Source organism: Brachyhypopomus gauderio, chromosome 6, assembly GCF_052324685.1.
Source record: "Brachyhypopomus gauderio isolate BG-103 chromosome 6, BGAUD_0.2, whole genome shotgun sequence".
Classification (NCBI taxonomy): Eukaryota; Metazoa; Chordata; class Actinopteri; order Gymnotiformes; family Hypopomidae; genus Brachyhypopomus; species Brachyhypopomus gauderio.
The window spans coordinates 9,397,627-9,414,079 of NC_135216.1; the positions used below are offsets into that span (position 1 = coordinate 9,397,627).

Here is a 16,453-nt window from a genome sequence, read left to right on the forward strand (position 1 = left end):
GGCGTGGCAGTCAGCAGACGTGAACAAGAGGAGGAGGGCTAATGTAGCAGTGTTGGGGCTATATCCGCCTCTAACGCACGGTCTGGAATTCATTACGCCCCCCACCTCCCCACACACGCAGACAGTGACACTCGCGTAACTCGCTGACTCGCTGTGATCCTCCACAGACCTCAGGCCATGGAGAGGAACAGCGGATGCGAGTCAATCCTGCCAGCTCATAGCAGAGAGGCAGCCGGGGTTGTTCACGGGAGCATTTCTTTGTTACGAACTACCTGCATATAGCCTTTGCTTTCAGAAAGAGTTCAATTAAACCACTTTCTTTCCTGGTGCTGTCTATCTAAGCCAATCGATTGCTTTCTGCTGCAGTCCAGAACAGTGAGGCGGTTTCTCTGAAGACAAAAAAATTGGAAGACAATCAATATGAATCTCAAAATGAAAGCCAGGGGGATATATATTTTGGTCGTAATGGAAGTGGTCCTTTGCAGTTCGGTCTGGTTGCGATTTGAGTGCACTGTGTAAATTCAAGGAATTGCTCAGTTCGTGGCAGGGTCAAAGAAGAGTAATGACACTGGTGATATTTTATCAGTCGGATGCTAAAATGACCAATTATCTGAGCACGAAGAACCATGGAGGCACATTCACAAGTGTGGACCTTCCTAGGTGGTTTTCACCTCAGCCCACACCACACCAGAGACCAGCTGCCGTATAAACACACGCTGGAAGTAAGAGCTATGAAACAGCACCATGCTTCTGACCTCCTACTGTTAGCTAGACACAGACCTCTCGGCGTGATTGCATGTTTGTGTGCGTGGCGTTTACGTGTGCGCGCAATCTGCCATTCCTGCTGGGCGAGGGACGCCGTGCGACTTACGCCGGCAACAGAAAACGAGAGAAACCCTTCATGTTTGCAGGTCGCGCTCGGATGCATGCGCGTGCTGCCGACCACGAGAAACGGAGCGCCTGCGCGCGTGTGAATTTGGGGACGTGTGCCCAGACGTGTTTGCGTGCGTGCTTGGCTCTCGCCCCCGACCCTCTGAGCAGTGATTAGGGCGCATGTGTGAATGGGCCCAACAAATTCAGAGAAAGATCGGCTGAGGACGGCGGGCGCCGGGGGCACACGCGGAAGTGAGCTGGCGTACGCGTCCTTATTAACCCACTAACGACCCCCACGCACTGTTACCACACACACGAAAAACAAGCCTACACTATGACTAAAGCCCTAGCTAATAACCACATTACTCCTGCCCCATACACTTCGCTCAGTTTCCCAAAACTTTTACAAGGATGGATTTCTGTGTCGCAAAGCAATCAGGGAGTTACACAAAAAAAACATGAAGAATGCGCACACATCCATCAAGAACAAGCAGTTACACCAAAATACATGAAAACCAAACGTAATATCTACTCCTCTATTCTAGAGGAAGCCTGTTTACGGGCCGCTGTCTTTTGAGAGCAGCCCGAGATGAGGACCATTTAGAGTCTGTGCATGGTGCTTCTTTTTCTCTAAGCAACAGCTGAGCACTTCCTGGCTGCCTTAAGCCCTTCCCAGACCACTCCCCCCTTAGGAGTGAGGATGCGGTAGCCAATCACACGGCCACTCAAAAACACACAGACGCAAGCAAGCGTCTTCATCTCCGAGCATACGTCTCCCCTCCGAGACCGGGAGCACTCCGCAACGCCGTGCCACACAAGTCACTTTCTGCGAAACAGCACTTTCGATCATTTAGGGACTCAAAGTGCTGTAATTGTTGGTTTTAAGAGTTGATGCACCTGGTCTCCACAGTGTTGCTTAGTGGAAGATGTATTGGTTTTGGCAGGAAGCGGGACGCACATAAGACAAAAAGAGTCGGCCTGGCTGGCAGAGAGGATTTGTGCAACTTAGAAAAACAGTCTTTGCAGAGGAAGGGCACGAGAGAGCTGTAGAAGAGGGAGAGAGAGAGGGAGGAGTAAGTGGGAGGAGTGGGAGTAAGTAGAGAGAGAGGAAGAGAAAAATGTGCAAGGAAGGTGAGAGACAGCAAACTGATCTGAGGTCAGCGGGCGGACATTACGTTAGTAACTGCTGAGCTGAGCCCTTAAGTCTGACTTTGAGAGAGGTATGAATGTTAGGAACCGCTTTGTTTGCATCATTTGCTGGACCACTGGAGGACAAAGCGGCCATGCTGGGGAGAACAAGGCACACGCTCAAGTCGTTAACGGCGAGCGCAGACGAGCAAGAACCGCCCGTGTAACGGAGACAAAACCACCAAGTGGGAGAGAGGTAAAGAGTGAGGGAGAGAAAGAGGGAGAGAGGGAAGGAGGGAGGAAGAGACAGCAGGAAGGCCAGGGGAACAGGAATGGTGTGGGAGGGAGCAGACGAGGACGGGGCAGAGACAGGGAAAAGCAATTTGGCAACTCAGCACTTCCAAATGTGCCTCGGTCTGCCAAGGGCATTGTTCATCTCAATCTATGCATTTTTAAGCAACTCTAGTTATGCGGCTCATTCACCTAGCCGTGTAAGTCTAACGCTAAACATCTGCTAACACTGCCGCTTTGTGTTAAATACTGCAATTGTGAGACGCCGGCATTAGTGTATACTCCGTCTTGATCTTTTATTTTCAGAATGCTCTGCACTGCTGCTGTACCTTAACAGCAAGGCTAGCTGTAGGCTAATTACATCCAACCGTGCTAACATTAGCTGAAGTCCACAGAGGGTCTCCTGGGGGTTCGGGATGTTGGACTGGCCCGAAGGCCACAGATGGCCTTTGTTTCTGGAGATGGGCTTCCTCCGTCCCTGGTGTCTGTGCACACACAGACTCATGCTGGCCTTTGCTTCCCTTCCCTGGGACCGAATAGGCTGGATCCTTTAAAACTCAAGCTTAATCACAACCTACTCATGTATTCTGTTTTCTTCATCGCAAGCAGTTTAATCACCCATCCCTTTCACCTCTTTGAATGGTTTGGGTAGTTTTAAACCAGAAACGCATGAGGTCACAAACCGGCCACAATGGTCATTCCTTAGGTATATGTGGTAGGTGTGGTTTTCATTCATCAAGTATGCATGGTTGTATGGGGCTGCAAACATCACTAGTGGAAAAGTCCTAATTCCACCTACCTGGCTAAATGGATTGGGTACAAGTTCCACCAGGTTCTCTGCTGCTCTCCGACTCTTGGGTGCATCTGGGGGACACTGAGAAGAAACCAAGGTCAAGCATCATGCTGAGAACAGCCAAGGTTAGAAGACTCCTTCCTTCGGGAAGCTGAAATGTAGACCTGTAGAAGCATGCTGACTGGCACTGATTAGGGTGCGGAAGCACATGTGGCTTTAAAAATAGCTGGTAGGCATGTCTTCATAATGGTTTTATGACAGCCACAATGTAGGGATCTGTTTTCTGAACACTGCACAGAAATAAGCAGCGCAAACAAAAATTCACAGATGAAGAAACATGCATACTTATCTTGTATGTACAGAGTCTGCATGCCAAAATATATGGCACTCAAAGCATTACTATGACTGTTCACTATGATGCGAATAACATGGTTACATAATTGATTATAATGTGCTTGTTTTTACTTTATACGTATTTAAATCAGTTGTATGTAGCTGGGAAGTCGGAGATGTGTGTTTCAGTGGGGTGATGCTCATGGTCAAAATCCCAGTGTGAGAATTTGGACACGTGTTTATGTGCCTGACTGAAGTGAGGAAAATACTGAACTCGTGTTTGCGTTACGAGGTCTGCGGACTTGGTAGCACAAGCTCTATTTTAAGCCAAAATGGGTTCAAAAATACCACTGCACGGATTTTAAATGTCACATCTCTTATTTCGCCATTCCACCCACCTTGTCGCGGGCGCATTAATTTCTGTCAGCCAAATTAACAATTGGTGATAAATGCATCCGCGTTCTACGGAAATTGTCAAAATGGCGTCAGACGTCTTTAACGCCCCAGAGCAGCAACAAACACGGAGCAAATGGTGTTATGTAATCTGTTATGGTGTTATGACACATGTATGATAGCGTTATGATGGTGTAAAGGGGTGTGTTTTTGGGGCTGACACCGTAACACCCGCTTCTTCACTGAGCGACTGAATCTTGTTTTCTGCATGTTGAAGCGTTTGTTCGGGGGGCAAACCGCCACCCTCGTCTCCATTTTAAACACCACCCGCGGGAAGCTCCGAGCAGACGTCTCCACACACCACACGAAGAAAACGTGTTACTTTCTTCCTCATTAAAACCCGCTCATTAAAATGTCTCGACTGAATCGTACAGAACAAGGCCCGAAAACCTCCGAACTGTTTTAGTAACCGTGACTGCAATATTGACGCACGCGCTCCCACGTGCAGCTTCACCACGATGGTTCGCTATTACAGTCACCCTAAGATATCCACCATTCTGGGGTGGAGTCCAAAAGCATCTCCCATCCTACATCTCCATGCACTGGAGCTGAACTGGTTACATGTGGCCTCTCTTCCTCGAATGCATCTCCTCTGTCTACGTTTAACCACTCCCGTCTTTATTAGTGGAGCCACGTGTCTTTTACACAGGCTCGGTAAGAGCATTAAGTCCTTTGGGGAAAGTGTGCATTAAAAACAAAACAAACAAACAAACAAAACAACCGCGAATCGATGAGTCGAGGCTCGTTCCTGCTCCGTTAGAGCAGCATCTCGATCGTCGTCAGGTACCGTGCTGACTCTTTTCGGTTCTGGTTCATGGTTTAACACACCAGGCTTGTCTACCAGGGCCTGCTGGAGTTCTAATGCACGCGCTTCTGTTTCCTCAGCTTATGATGATCACCTGCGTTATCACCTAGCAACACCGGCAGAATTGGGACCCCTGGAGATACCCCCAGGAATGAAAATGTATGTCAACCTACATTCTTAAATGCAAAAGAAAAGCAGAAAAAAACTATGTGTCCAGTTCCTAACAAGACTCTTTTCTCTCATGAAGATGCTCTGTCCTCCTCTCCAACCCTTATAGTGAAACTCTGACTGCAGGTTGCTCAACCCAAACTGTTGTCATATTGGCATCATTTGCTTTTACTGTCACACTAACCTTCTAAAATGAAGTCTAAGTGATGCATTCGCAATTTTTGTTCATTCAAGTGCCAAATAAATGCTATACCAACAATTTAAAATTGCAAAAACGTCTGTATGAATTCTATGAAAGTGTATTTCAACAGAAGAGACTGAAAGCAAAACAAAACATAATTGCATCGCAGATCAAAACACTTTTTCTGCATAAGCATATAGCATCATAGAATGTAATGACATAGAACGTAATACCAGTGAAGCAGTCACAACCAGACATGTCACCTATCAACATTACACTGTCCACAGTGTTATACTACATATTAACCTATTTGGTTGTAATGTACTGTGCCATAGTGACAGACATATCAGCTGCATAACCTGCCAGATACCTCATTATATAATTCTGCAAATGTTCAAAACAGTATATTTCTTTGTTTGTTAAGAGGGAAGGATCTATCCCTTGTCAAACGTGGGAGGTTTTCTTTATGTTCTCTGGAACAACAACAAAAAAAGTGAATATACACCTTGAAATGTCATCTGCTGGTTCTGACGTTTTAGCTTGTGTTAGAAAGTGATTTGCTGTTGTATTTGCAGTTGGAGGCCTCCTTACCCGGGCTCCTGGAATCTCACAGCAAGCCTCCTGGATGGCCAAATAGGGATCACAGTACACCATCACCTGCTGAATGTCCATCTGACAGAGAAAACAGTGAAGCAGCAGTTGAACCTCTCAGATCTTACACGACTGAGTAATACAGTGATTCTGCAGGAATAGGTAGGGCGAATCAAGGCAGTCGGGAGCCTAGCGTGGGTAGACAGGAAGAGAGCAGTATAAAGAAATTAAGTGGTAATGGAACAAGAGAAATTTAAATAGAACTAAAGGACATTTAACATCCCAGACATTATTAAAATTCTTGTTTTCCATTATTTATGACCTCACATGGCATGAAAGCTTTAGTGCTGAGATGATTACCACTCTAGTGCAGCTTCTCACAGCGCTGCGCCAGAGTTCAGCGAGGGTCCTGTTTAAAGCACTGCTCCAGTTCAGGCCATCATAAGCCACGTACTGTACAGTTACATATGCAGTCATGCCACGTATGTTTATCCCGCACTTTCTGAGTAGCAGCAGAAAAATCACGTTTGGGTTTTGGAACAGCGTCCAAATATTATACAATTTCTCAGCCATTTGTAAACATTTGCACAAAAAAGTTGATAAAATCTGACAGAAGATATTGACATGGCAGTTTTGCTTGTTCAATACTGTTCTCCATACTAGCGCTATTGTTGAGGAAGTGCTGGCTACGTGCTTACTAATAATGGAAAACAACCATATGGAAAGAGAAAAAAACTATTTTAATGAGTTCCTGAGGTGTACAGTTGTAGACCTGTCCCTAACGTCACCTCACTGCATCCACATGTTCTACTTTGCTACAGCCATTCATTCAGCTCACATCACTTCTTTACACCACCCTCCAATTCTCCACCCTCTGCTTCTAATTCCTCCGCAATGTCCTCCCTTTTCACAGTTTGTTTCTGAGTCAAAAAGAAGAGAACGTATCCTTCAGGTGCTCAAGAGGAATCCTGGGAGGACGCTTTATGTTGTACACATGGCCATTTAATTTATCGCTCATTTAATTGATCGCACTTGGGGTAAGGAGCTGATTTATGAGTAATGGTTAGAGCTCGTTAAGACTTTTGGTCTCTTAGGTGCAGGTGTTTTCATTTCATGATGCTCTCAGAAGGGGAGTGGCCCACTAGCCCTGTGAAATGGTGTCTCTGGTAATCCTCCTGCAGAAATGTCCTCATTTAACCCAAGAAATGCAAACACACAAGTGCACACACATGCTCACACACAGACATCCACACACACCCATAGACATACCTAAAGCCAATAGCTAGCCCCACCCCACCAATACATCCAACCCATCCTCATCCTCATCTCTCACCTCCACAGGGGTGGCATCACTCGCCCTCAAGGCCAGCAACGTGTGGCCCGTGGTGGGCACGGCACCGCGGGGCTCCAGGGGTTTGGCCTCGATGGAGCCACAGTCCACGTGCAGTGAGGCGGCCCTCTTCTGCACGCTCAGCGCCACCTTGTGCCAGCGCAGGTCCAGCAGGGACTGCACACCCTCCCCGTCGAACACGCACCCCACGGGCACTCCCCCGCCATCCGCCGGTCCTGCACGCAGGGCTAGCGTGCCCTCAGGCCCGTCCAGGTCCAGTGACAGCTATGGGGCATAGTGTAGAGCAAGAAGCTTCCTTGAGCTTAATTTGTACTTGTTCCAAATGAAGTTATTATCAGCAAAGCAGTAAATTGACACTATTACATAATAATTCAAGTGATGAGATTTAATGAAAACCTCTAGGATTATGTAGCAAGTGTTGAGTGAACAGTGTGCCATGGAATATGTAATCCCTGTTCATACCCTTATGGACAGAAATTGATCTCAATTTACAGAGAAACTGAAAACATGTAAGGATGAAGAAAGAGCTGATTTAAATTGTAAAGTTATAATCATGTAAACACCATTTTAAAGTTTAACCAATTTCAGTAATTGGAATAAGGTTTAAGTCATATTAAGCAAATTCTGATTAATGTTATCTATGTGACTGCCCACTTCTTCAACTAATCCAGGCATGTAAACACTTTTTTGGATAACTACTGGATTCTTTAAAAAATTTTGCACAAATAATGGGAATTTATCTGGGTCTCTTTTGTTTTTAGTTTGCAATCAGGTAGCAGGATGAACTGAAGAATTATATTAATTCCTGTGTGACAAGTCAAGTATAAAAAGGGAGAAGAGAGGAGTCCTGGCAGACACAGGGGATGAGTCCTGGCAGATACAGGGGATGAGTCCTGGCAGATACAGGGGATGAGTCCTAGCAAACACAGGGGATGAGTCCTAGCAGACACAGGGGATGAGTCCTAGCAGACACAGGGGATGAGTCCTGGCAGACACATGGGATGAGCCCTGGCAGATACAGGGGATGAGTCCTGGCAGATACAGGGGATGAGTCCTAGCAGACACAGGGGATGAGTCCTGGCAGATACAGGGGATGAGTCCTGGCAGATACAGGGGATGAGTCCTAGCAGACACAGGGGATGAGTCCTAGCAGACACAGGGGATGAGTCCTGGCAGACACAGGGGATGAGTCCTGGCAGACACAGGGGATGAGTCCTAGCAGACACAGGGGATGAGTCCTGGCAGACACAGGGGATGAGTCCTGGCAGACACATGGGATGAGTCCTAGCAGACACAGGGGATGAGTCCTGGCAAACACAGGGGATGAGTCCTGGCAGACACAGGGGATGAGTCCTGGCAGACACAGGGGATGAGTCCTAGCAGACACAGGGGATGAGTCCTGGCAGACACAGGGGATGAGTCCTAGCAGACACAGGAGATGAGTCCTAGCAGACACAGGGGATGAGTCCTAGCAGACACAGGGGATGAGCCCTGGCAGACACATGGGATGAGTCCTGGCAGATACAGGGGATGAGTCCTGGCAGATACAGGGGATGAGTCCTAGCAGACACAGGGGATGAGTCCTGGCAGACACAAGGGATGAGTCCTGGCAGATACAGGGGATGAGTCCTGGCAGACACAGGGGATGAGTCCTGGCAGACACAGGGGATGAGTCCTAGCAGACACAGGGGATGAGTCCTGGCAAACACAGGGGATGAGTCCTGGCAGACACATGGGATGAGTCCTAGCAGACACAGGGGATGAGTCCATGCAGACACATGGGATGAGTCCTGGCAGATACAGGGGATGAGTCCTAGCAGACACAGAGGATGAGTCCTAGCAGACACAGGGGATGAGTCCTAGCAGACACAGGGGATGAGTCCTAGCAGACACATGGGATGAGTCCTAGTAGCTTCATCAGACCAATCCAAGTAGACTCAACAGATGAGTCCAAGCAGGACTCATTCATCTACTGCCAGGTTTGACTCACGAGGAAGAATGGCTTTGACATTGCACCCATTATGGAGCAAAACTCAACTATTTTATCAATACCTTGGATACAGGGCTGCTTCTTCTGGTTTTGATCTGGGTTGATCTGAGCCACAAACGCAGATGCTAACGGAGACAACGCAAGTTAAGACGAGTGAATTAGGAGGGAAGAGGCACGGGGAGCTGCACCTGAGGGTATCCCTGCTCATCGGAGATCTGGAGAAGGTAGATGTTATCCCTCAGACTCTTCTTCTTCAGCTGCAGGGTGAAGACCAGCGTGAACTCCTCAGGCAGGCCGTGGGGAAACACGTGACTGTGGGGGATTTGTAGAAGTGCCATTAGACTGCAGGGTACTGCACTGAACCACAGACAGACAGACACACACACACACACAGGTACACAGAGGTACAGACAGATACACAAGAGGCACACAGACAAGCTCAACGAAATTGCATCTCGTCTCAGCAGAAATACAGTGAGTGATGGACTCAAAGGTTCTTCTGTGTTTTGCCATGGTTGACTGCAGAGAAGAGGACTGACATGCATTTTTATAGGAAGTGCAGTTCAGTCAAGCTCAGCTCTGTTCTCATGACTGGTCTTGTCTGGGCAAAGTGGTTGTCTGCCTTACTATAGGTCAAGGTCAGGCAATCAGTGAGAGTGTGTCTTATTCTAAACTTAAATTCACTAGTTGGGTCAGAGGTTGAGGGAACGTTTTAACATGCAGATGCACATGCTTGCACAAGGAGCGATTTGTTTGTCTCTCTACAACAGACGACTGAGAGTGATTTAAAACACACGAGGAGTGTTGAAGGAAATAACAGAGCAGCTGCCAGCTAAGGGCCCCTCTTCAAAACAGACTTGTACATGGACACACACACTCACAGAGAGAGAGAGAAAGAGAAAGAGAGAGAGAGAGAGAGAGATACACACATAGAAAAAGGCAGAAAAGACAGAAGGAGAGAGCACTCTAAACTTATACTGAACTACAAGGGAGAGAGTCATTTTCAAAACTTGGTCGTGGACACATTTTTACAGACATTTTGTTTTTCCCCCCAGACAAAAAGACAGACACAGACATACACTGCAGGGGAAAAAATGAACACCCAGCATGGTAGAGTCAGAGAAAAAGGACAATAGAAACTTCATCAGGGATGACCGGGCCAGAAAGCATGCAAACCAAATGCTACAAGTCTGAGTCTCAGTCTACAAAGCCTAAGACCATAGAGAGAGAGAGAGAGAGAGAGAGAGAGAGAGAGAGATAGGAAGATAGTCAGAGAGAAAGAGAGACCAAAGAAACAGAGAAACAGAGGGAGCGAGACCTGAGACCAGAGAGACAAGAGACAGAAGGGAGAGCATTGAGACCACAGAGATAGAGACAGAGAGCCCAAAGATCACAGAATGACACTTAGACAGGAGGGGGGGGGGGGGGGGGGGGGGGGGACGTCGCTGACATATAGAGACGGGAGACCGGCGAGAGAAAAGAAAATAGGAGGAATAAAAGAAAAGAGAGAGAAATGAGTGTATTAATGCAGGCTGCATTCTGTGTTAGGTAAACAGGTATGACAGGGTGAATTCTGAACACAGGCTCTCCCAGGGCCCTGGCTAGAAGACAAGCATGATTTAGAGTGGGGGTGAGAAGAGGAAATTCTGCCCCGCTTTCAAATGGGGAAAACACCTGGGGCACTGGAAAACTCATCCTGAACGAGGGACATTCAGGGCACACATATCCCACATATCAGCGCACATATCCCTACCTGCCTGTGTCCTTGCCCAACTGCAAATTTCATATAGTGTCAAACTTTACTTACAAAAGTTTTGTATACGACTTCTATTGCAGGTACAGAGCCGGAGTACCAGTGCTGTATATATTTACTGTCTTGATGCAAGCCTCATGTGCAACCTACAAATGTCCTTACAAAAATTAAGGGCCAAACACTGACTTTGACAATCGCCATATTTATGACAATATACATTCGACCAAGAATAGAACCGGTAAGCTGCACACCATGACAGCAGGTTCAGAGCGTCTGTGCTGTGTGTGACTACATTTTTGCCTGATCTGTGTGGCTTTGCTCTAATTGGGATATAAAGCGCAAAGTGACGCGAAACGACAGGCCAGGAATAGACCCGATATTGGCTATATGACAGTTTGACACATTATCCAGCCATATCTAAATGAAGATCAGCAAATGAAGCCAAATTATGCCCCAGTGTTTACTGCCACGCGCGTGATGTTCATGGCAGGTAGAAGGAAGTAACTGAACTCCTGCTGGTCTCCTATGGAGGCATCGCACAGCTGCACGTTCATATACCCCTAGGCCTGCTCTGGAAGAACTCCCAAAATGCAATATGGCACCTCTGAAATTTAATATGGCTCCTCTAAAAACTCTGCAGCAACATCCGAATTCATACAACAGAAACAAAGACAGAACAAAAAAAAATGATTTTGTTCCTTCATGCCCATTTATTTGTTTACACCTGTCGTAAAAGGCACTCTCTTCAAAGAGTCCGCCAGGGGACAGGCTCCATGTCTAGGGGACAGGCTCCATGTCACAGCAGACAGGGACGCAGCACAATCAGAGCTGGTTGGATCGCGCACTCACATATCTGTAGACGAACAAGGAAGCAATCAAGGCGGGAAGACGACTGATGAGACTTCCTGCCTCTGCTCAAACTGGGAGAACGCCACTCAAAACAACTCGAAGCTTCTTTCCCAAAGCCTCCCAAGGACACAGCTTCTGGAGGCTTCAAATGCTCTGATATATGCATGACAGAATGAAGGTGACGACCATTTCGAAAGAGCACGACGACAACACAAAGCCCCTTCCTCATCAACACACTACTGATCTGACCTACTTGGCAAACGTTTTGTGTCTTAAACAGCTGACGTGGAAGTCTTGGAAGAAACCAAATGTGTATACTTGAGTTTTCAAAAAAAAAAATCTAAACAAACAACTTGGTATCACCAGAACTCTGAGAAAATGCATGACCGGTTCATACAAATCCATGGGCACTCTAATAAAAGGGTAACCATAAACGCTGCTTTATGCAGTGGCTTATGGCTACACCCAAAGCCCATTGCGCACTTGAGTTATTGTTAATAAAAAAAAATTACCACCCTAGTGGTATGTAAGGCAGAGGTCTGCCCCGACACCCACTACTAAACACACGTACGAGTCAAACTCCAACAAGTATTAGCACTTTGATTCTTTCCACGCTTCAGGCCTGAGCTCGTAATCAACACGGAGCCGTCATGGCCGAGGATATTAGTCACAGTTTTGCGGAGCAGCGGGACGTGTCCTGGCCCGCGCGAACAGCTGGGTTGCTGCAGGCAGTTCTGAACAGCCACAAGTCCATATGATGCGGGTGGGAGAGAGGAAGGCAGGAACAGCGACGTACAGCGCTGCTTTGTACACAGTACGCAGAGGTAGAGGAAGGCTTTGAGAACGGCAACTTCAGGAGTATTTCAGAAGGATTCATAAAGAGAAGAAAGACATAAATAGAGAGAGAGAGAGAGAGAGAGAGAGAGAGAGAGAGAGAGAGAGAGACAGTAAAGGCTTACTCAGTAGGCTGGATGAGACGGACTTTCCCAAGGCGAAGAATGAGTGGCCCTCGTGGGTTACGAATCTTCTTCACCTCACCGTTCTTCAGCAGGGACAAACGCCGCACCAGATTGAAACCTGCGAGTCAATCGATCAGTCCATTAAGCTCCCAGCAGGCTAATCAATCAGCCGCATTCCAGTTGACACGCACAACGCAGCACACAGCAGCAGGAGCTCAACGTGAGGAAGGCCATCAGGTTACAGAAAATCAGATCAGGGTAGCAGAATTCAAGCCTTTGTAGCACCGAGCATTGGGCCACAAAGTGTAGGTACTTTCAGGATATTGCATACACAAGTGGAGTATTATTTACATTTCAAACTTTCAAGTAAAGCACATAAGGGTAGCATAAATCATCAGAAACCTCAGAGCTTATAATTATGCTGTTGATAATCTAAATACCATTATTTAATAGCCTATTAAAACCCTATAGACTGCTTAACAAATAAGAAAACACAAAAATAGGGCTTGTAAATAAGGCCACAACAAATATCACGACAAAAACTATCCTAGACAATAATTATTATCTTAACAATATTTATGAATCATTTCATCCCAGTAATTTTATTAAACACTAAAATCATAGAACACAGAAAAATGCAATTTAAAATAAAATAATTATAAAATGAGAGAACAGAAAAGTCCTGCTGGAATAATTACGCACCGAACCTAGCAGTGAAATAAAGTCACAAATGCTGTGGCTTGTCAAGTCCTTAACTTTGTGGAAATTCTTCTAATAATATACTGGAAGTTGGTTGTGTTTTTTTTTTGTCACCATGTTAACATGAATGGCAGTGTAAATGGCAGTAAAATTTTAACGATGTGGCTTCTGTAAACAGGCATCAGGAACAACACAAAAAAGTCTAAGATCAAACCACAGCAAAACACCAATTAGTGCAGACAGTGTAGCAGATCACAGACTCAAAAAGGCAGCATGAGTCAAGGACGTGGTCTACAAGGACGTGGTTCAGCTACATCTACAAACTGCTAAAAAGAATCAGGGGCTGCAGTTTCGGTTGTGGTTGCAAGCATCCATGGAGCTGGTCTGGGCAGAACATGCAGAGCAGCAACAGGTCTATATCAGGTCTCTAACAGGTCTTTAACAGGTCTCTATCAGGTCTCTAAGAGATTTCTAACAGTCTCTGTTAGATCTCTAACAGATTTCTAACAGTCTCTAACAGATCTCTAACAGGTCTTTATCAGGTCTCTAACAGGTCTCTAACAGATTGCCAACAGTCTCTAAACAGATTGCTTACAGTCTAACAGGTCTCTATCAGGTCTCTAACAGGTCTCAAACTGTCTCTAATAGGTCTCTAACAGGTCTTTAACAGGTCTCTATCAGGTCTCTAAGAGATTTCTAACAGTCTCGTAGATCTCTAACAGATCTCTAACAGGTCTTTATCAGGTCTCTAACAGATTTCTAACAGGTCTCTTAACAGGTCTCTAACAGATTGTCAACAGTCTCTAAACAGATTGCTTACAGTCTAACAGGTCTCTATCAGGTCTCTAACAGGTCTTAAACTGTCTCTAATAGGTCTCTAACAGATCTCTAACAGTCTCTAACAGGACTCTAACAGGTGCCGATTATTAAATATTTGATACTTACCCACAAATCACCAACTCTAAATAATTATTATCATTCAATATTCAATAAAAGATGCTGTTTTATTGCCCAACTCTAGAGGTAATCTGTCAGTAAAATAAACATACCAGTGATGTTGTGTCTGGCTGTCTGAGGGAACTTCCAGTCCTCAACCTGCAGGGATGGACAGTTCACACCTATTGAAAGAAGCAAACAGACAGGGATGTGCAAATTGTATCACAACTATTCCTGAGAATTTTCACTGTGAAAGTTTTCCCGAAGAAAAAGTTTTGTGCGTAGCCAAGGACAGCTCTGTCAAATACTGGACCCGGGTAAAGAGAGAACGTGTTAGGGTGATCAAAGCTCGCCAGAAGAAGACGGACACCATCTCAGATATGGAGCTAAAAATAATTTCTATCTGTCTGTAAGAATCACTCCATAATACTGAGACGGGGCCCTCTGACAGCTGGCCTGACATTCTGTCGTCCAGTAGACGTCACATCACAGATCAGCTCACGGTGACACTCACAGCTGTGATGCAAAATGTTGCTTGTCACGCAGCTAAAAGAGACATTAGACAGGGTTCAACAGTGAAACACCAATACCGACTCCAAAACTGTCTGCCGAAGCAGACTCTTAGGAGAAGGCTTCCAGAGATGTTAGCGTTACAGTACAGTTACATCAACAACCCCAGATTACAGACAGTCAGGACTTTGACCAAAGACATGTCCGTCAATCTGTGAGCAGGATCAAGTTAACAGAAACTGTCTTTGAATGCATCTGTCACTTGGATACTTCAAAGATCAGACAGCTACAGTAAGACTGAAGCAGTATCTGAGAGTGAGCAGGTCTGTGAGCTTTTTGGACGGGAGTGATATGTGGGAGTGGGAGCAGGGTGAGGGATCAGAGGATACAATCTGCTTCTCCCTGTCAAGCCCCATACGTTCCTACCAGAGACATCTGAATCTCTTCTCAGCCACCTCAGGTTATAGGAAGTGTGTATCAAAAACCCACAACTCATATTTTGCGTAGTTCTTCTTACATCTTAGGGGTTTGATATCCAACAACAACCAGGTGCAAACTCACAATGCTTCACTTCTCATTCTGCTCTCATAAAAGAAAGAGGCACAATGACGAAAACGCACTTCCAGTGAGCAGCCTGGGAGAAGGAGAGACGACTGCCAGGTTTTCCTGGAACCACGGATGGGAAAGGGGGAGGAGGAGGAGGAAGAGAAGGAGGAGGAGGAGTGGGAGGACCCGAGTGTTTCTCCAGTATTCACTCACACCAACACCAGATGTTGGAGAGACACACAGACAGACTGCCAGGAATAAAAGCCGAGACGATCCTTCCACTGTTTCAAAGCGAGCAATGACTGATGTCATAGACCAAACCTACATTAATAAACCTGTAATCCCGCTCATTTAGCCAAAACAGGATATGAAAAAATACGAATTGTGCGATCGCAATGCACTCCAAAGATCACAGCAGCTGAGACAGCAGCTTTGATTCTATCTAGCCACACTGTTCTGTCCAGGTGGTATCAGGATCAGACCTCTGTTTGACTCAGTCAAAACACTTCACAGGATAAAGTTCAAAAATATCATCTCGGCCCAGTTCTCTGAACTTTGCCTAGCCTGAGCTCCTGGGGCCCAGGACTGACTCTGTCTGCTTCTTGTCCCCGACAAGGTGTTTACTTCCAGAACTGGCTGAAGGACTCATTATAGAAAAGGGCAGCAAATGCTCTGCACAGCAGGGCAAACCTTGATAGAGCTTGAGAAGTGTCTGATCAGCTTTATTGGCATAACATTTCAGACTAATTTGATAAGGACACAGCTGTAGAGAGCGTATTTGTGGTGGTGGAGGCAGAGATGTACTCTTAAATGTACATGACAGCTGAAAGTTTTTCCGCATGTCAAAGTAGGAGTTAAAAGGAAAGAATTCACCCATAAGGAAGAGGCTTCACATATTTATTTTACTTTAATGAGGTCTCTCATGAATCTAAAAGATGCACAGTGCGGAAAAAGTAAATCTTTAAACCACACTTACATATCTGGGTTGTGATTGGTAGGCATACTGAAATTCCTTCACTGAAATTGAACAGAAGCAAACAAGACAGCAATACCTTGAACACACACCACATAGACTGTCCCCCACACTTCCATCCGACCACTCTAATGAATCCTTATGTTTGATGGCAGTTGGGATAGTGTGTGGACTCCCCTAGCTGGGGTTATGTAGTTATCCTGATAGAATAAATATGACTTTATATGAAATTGCATTAGTGGTTTTAGATAAAGGTTATCTTGGTCTCTTT

The 16,453-nt window shown here is 45.9% G+C and overlaps 1 protein-coding gene and 1 long non-coding RNA gene across 5 annotated transcripts in view; one reads left to right on the plus strand and one right to left on the minus strand.

Annotated features, from left to right (window-relative positions):
- col16a1 (collagen, type XVI, alpha 1) overlaps positions 1 to 16,453 on the minus strand; it is a 67,152-nt gene that overhangs the window by 32,750 nt on the left and 17,949 nt on the right. For all 3 annotated transcript variants that reach the window (XM_077008529.1, XM_077008530.1, XM_077008528.1), the window contains exons 3-8: positions 14,267 to 14,335; positions 12,519 to 12,636; positions 9,146 to 9,269; positions 6,950 to 7,231; positions 5,617 to 5,697; positions 3,092 to 3,166 (exon numbers count right to left, since the gene is read on the minus strand). In XM_077008529.1, the coding sequence (XP_076864644.1) occupies positions 3,092 to 3,166; positions 5,617 to 5,697; positions 6,950 to 7,231; positions 9,146 to 9,269; positions 12,519 to 12,636; positions 14,267 to 14,335 (749 nt within the window). The remainder of the gene's footprint in view (positions 1 to 3,091; positions 3,167 to 5,616; positions 5,698 to 6,949; positions 7,232 to 9,145; positions 9,270 to 12,518; positions 12,637 to 14,266; positions 14,336 to 16,453) is intronic.
- On the plus strand, positions 1,646 to 6,953 carry LOC143516740 (uncharacterized). 2 transcript variants are annotated; one of them, XR_013131776.1, is made up of 4 exons: positions 1,646 to 2,257; positions 2,599 to 3,210; positions 4,757 to 4,835; positions 5,601 to 6,953. It is a non-coding gene; the product is annotated as an uncharacterized LOC143516740 (long non-coding RNA). The 2 variants fall into 2 exon arrangements; XR_013131775.1 differs by having other exon boundaries at positions 1,646 to 3,210.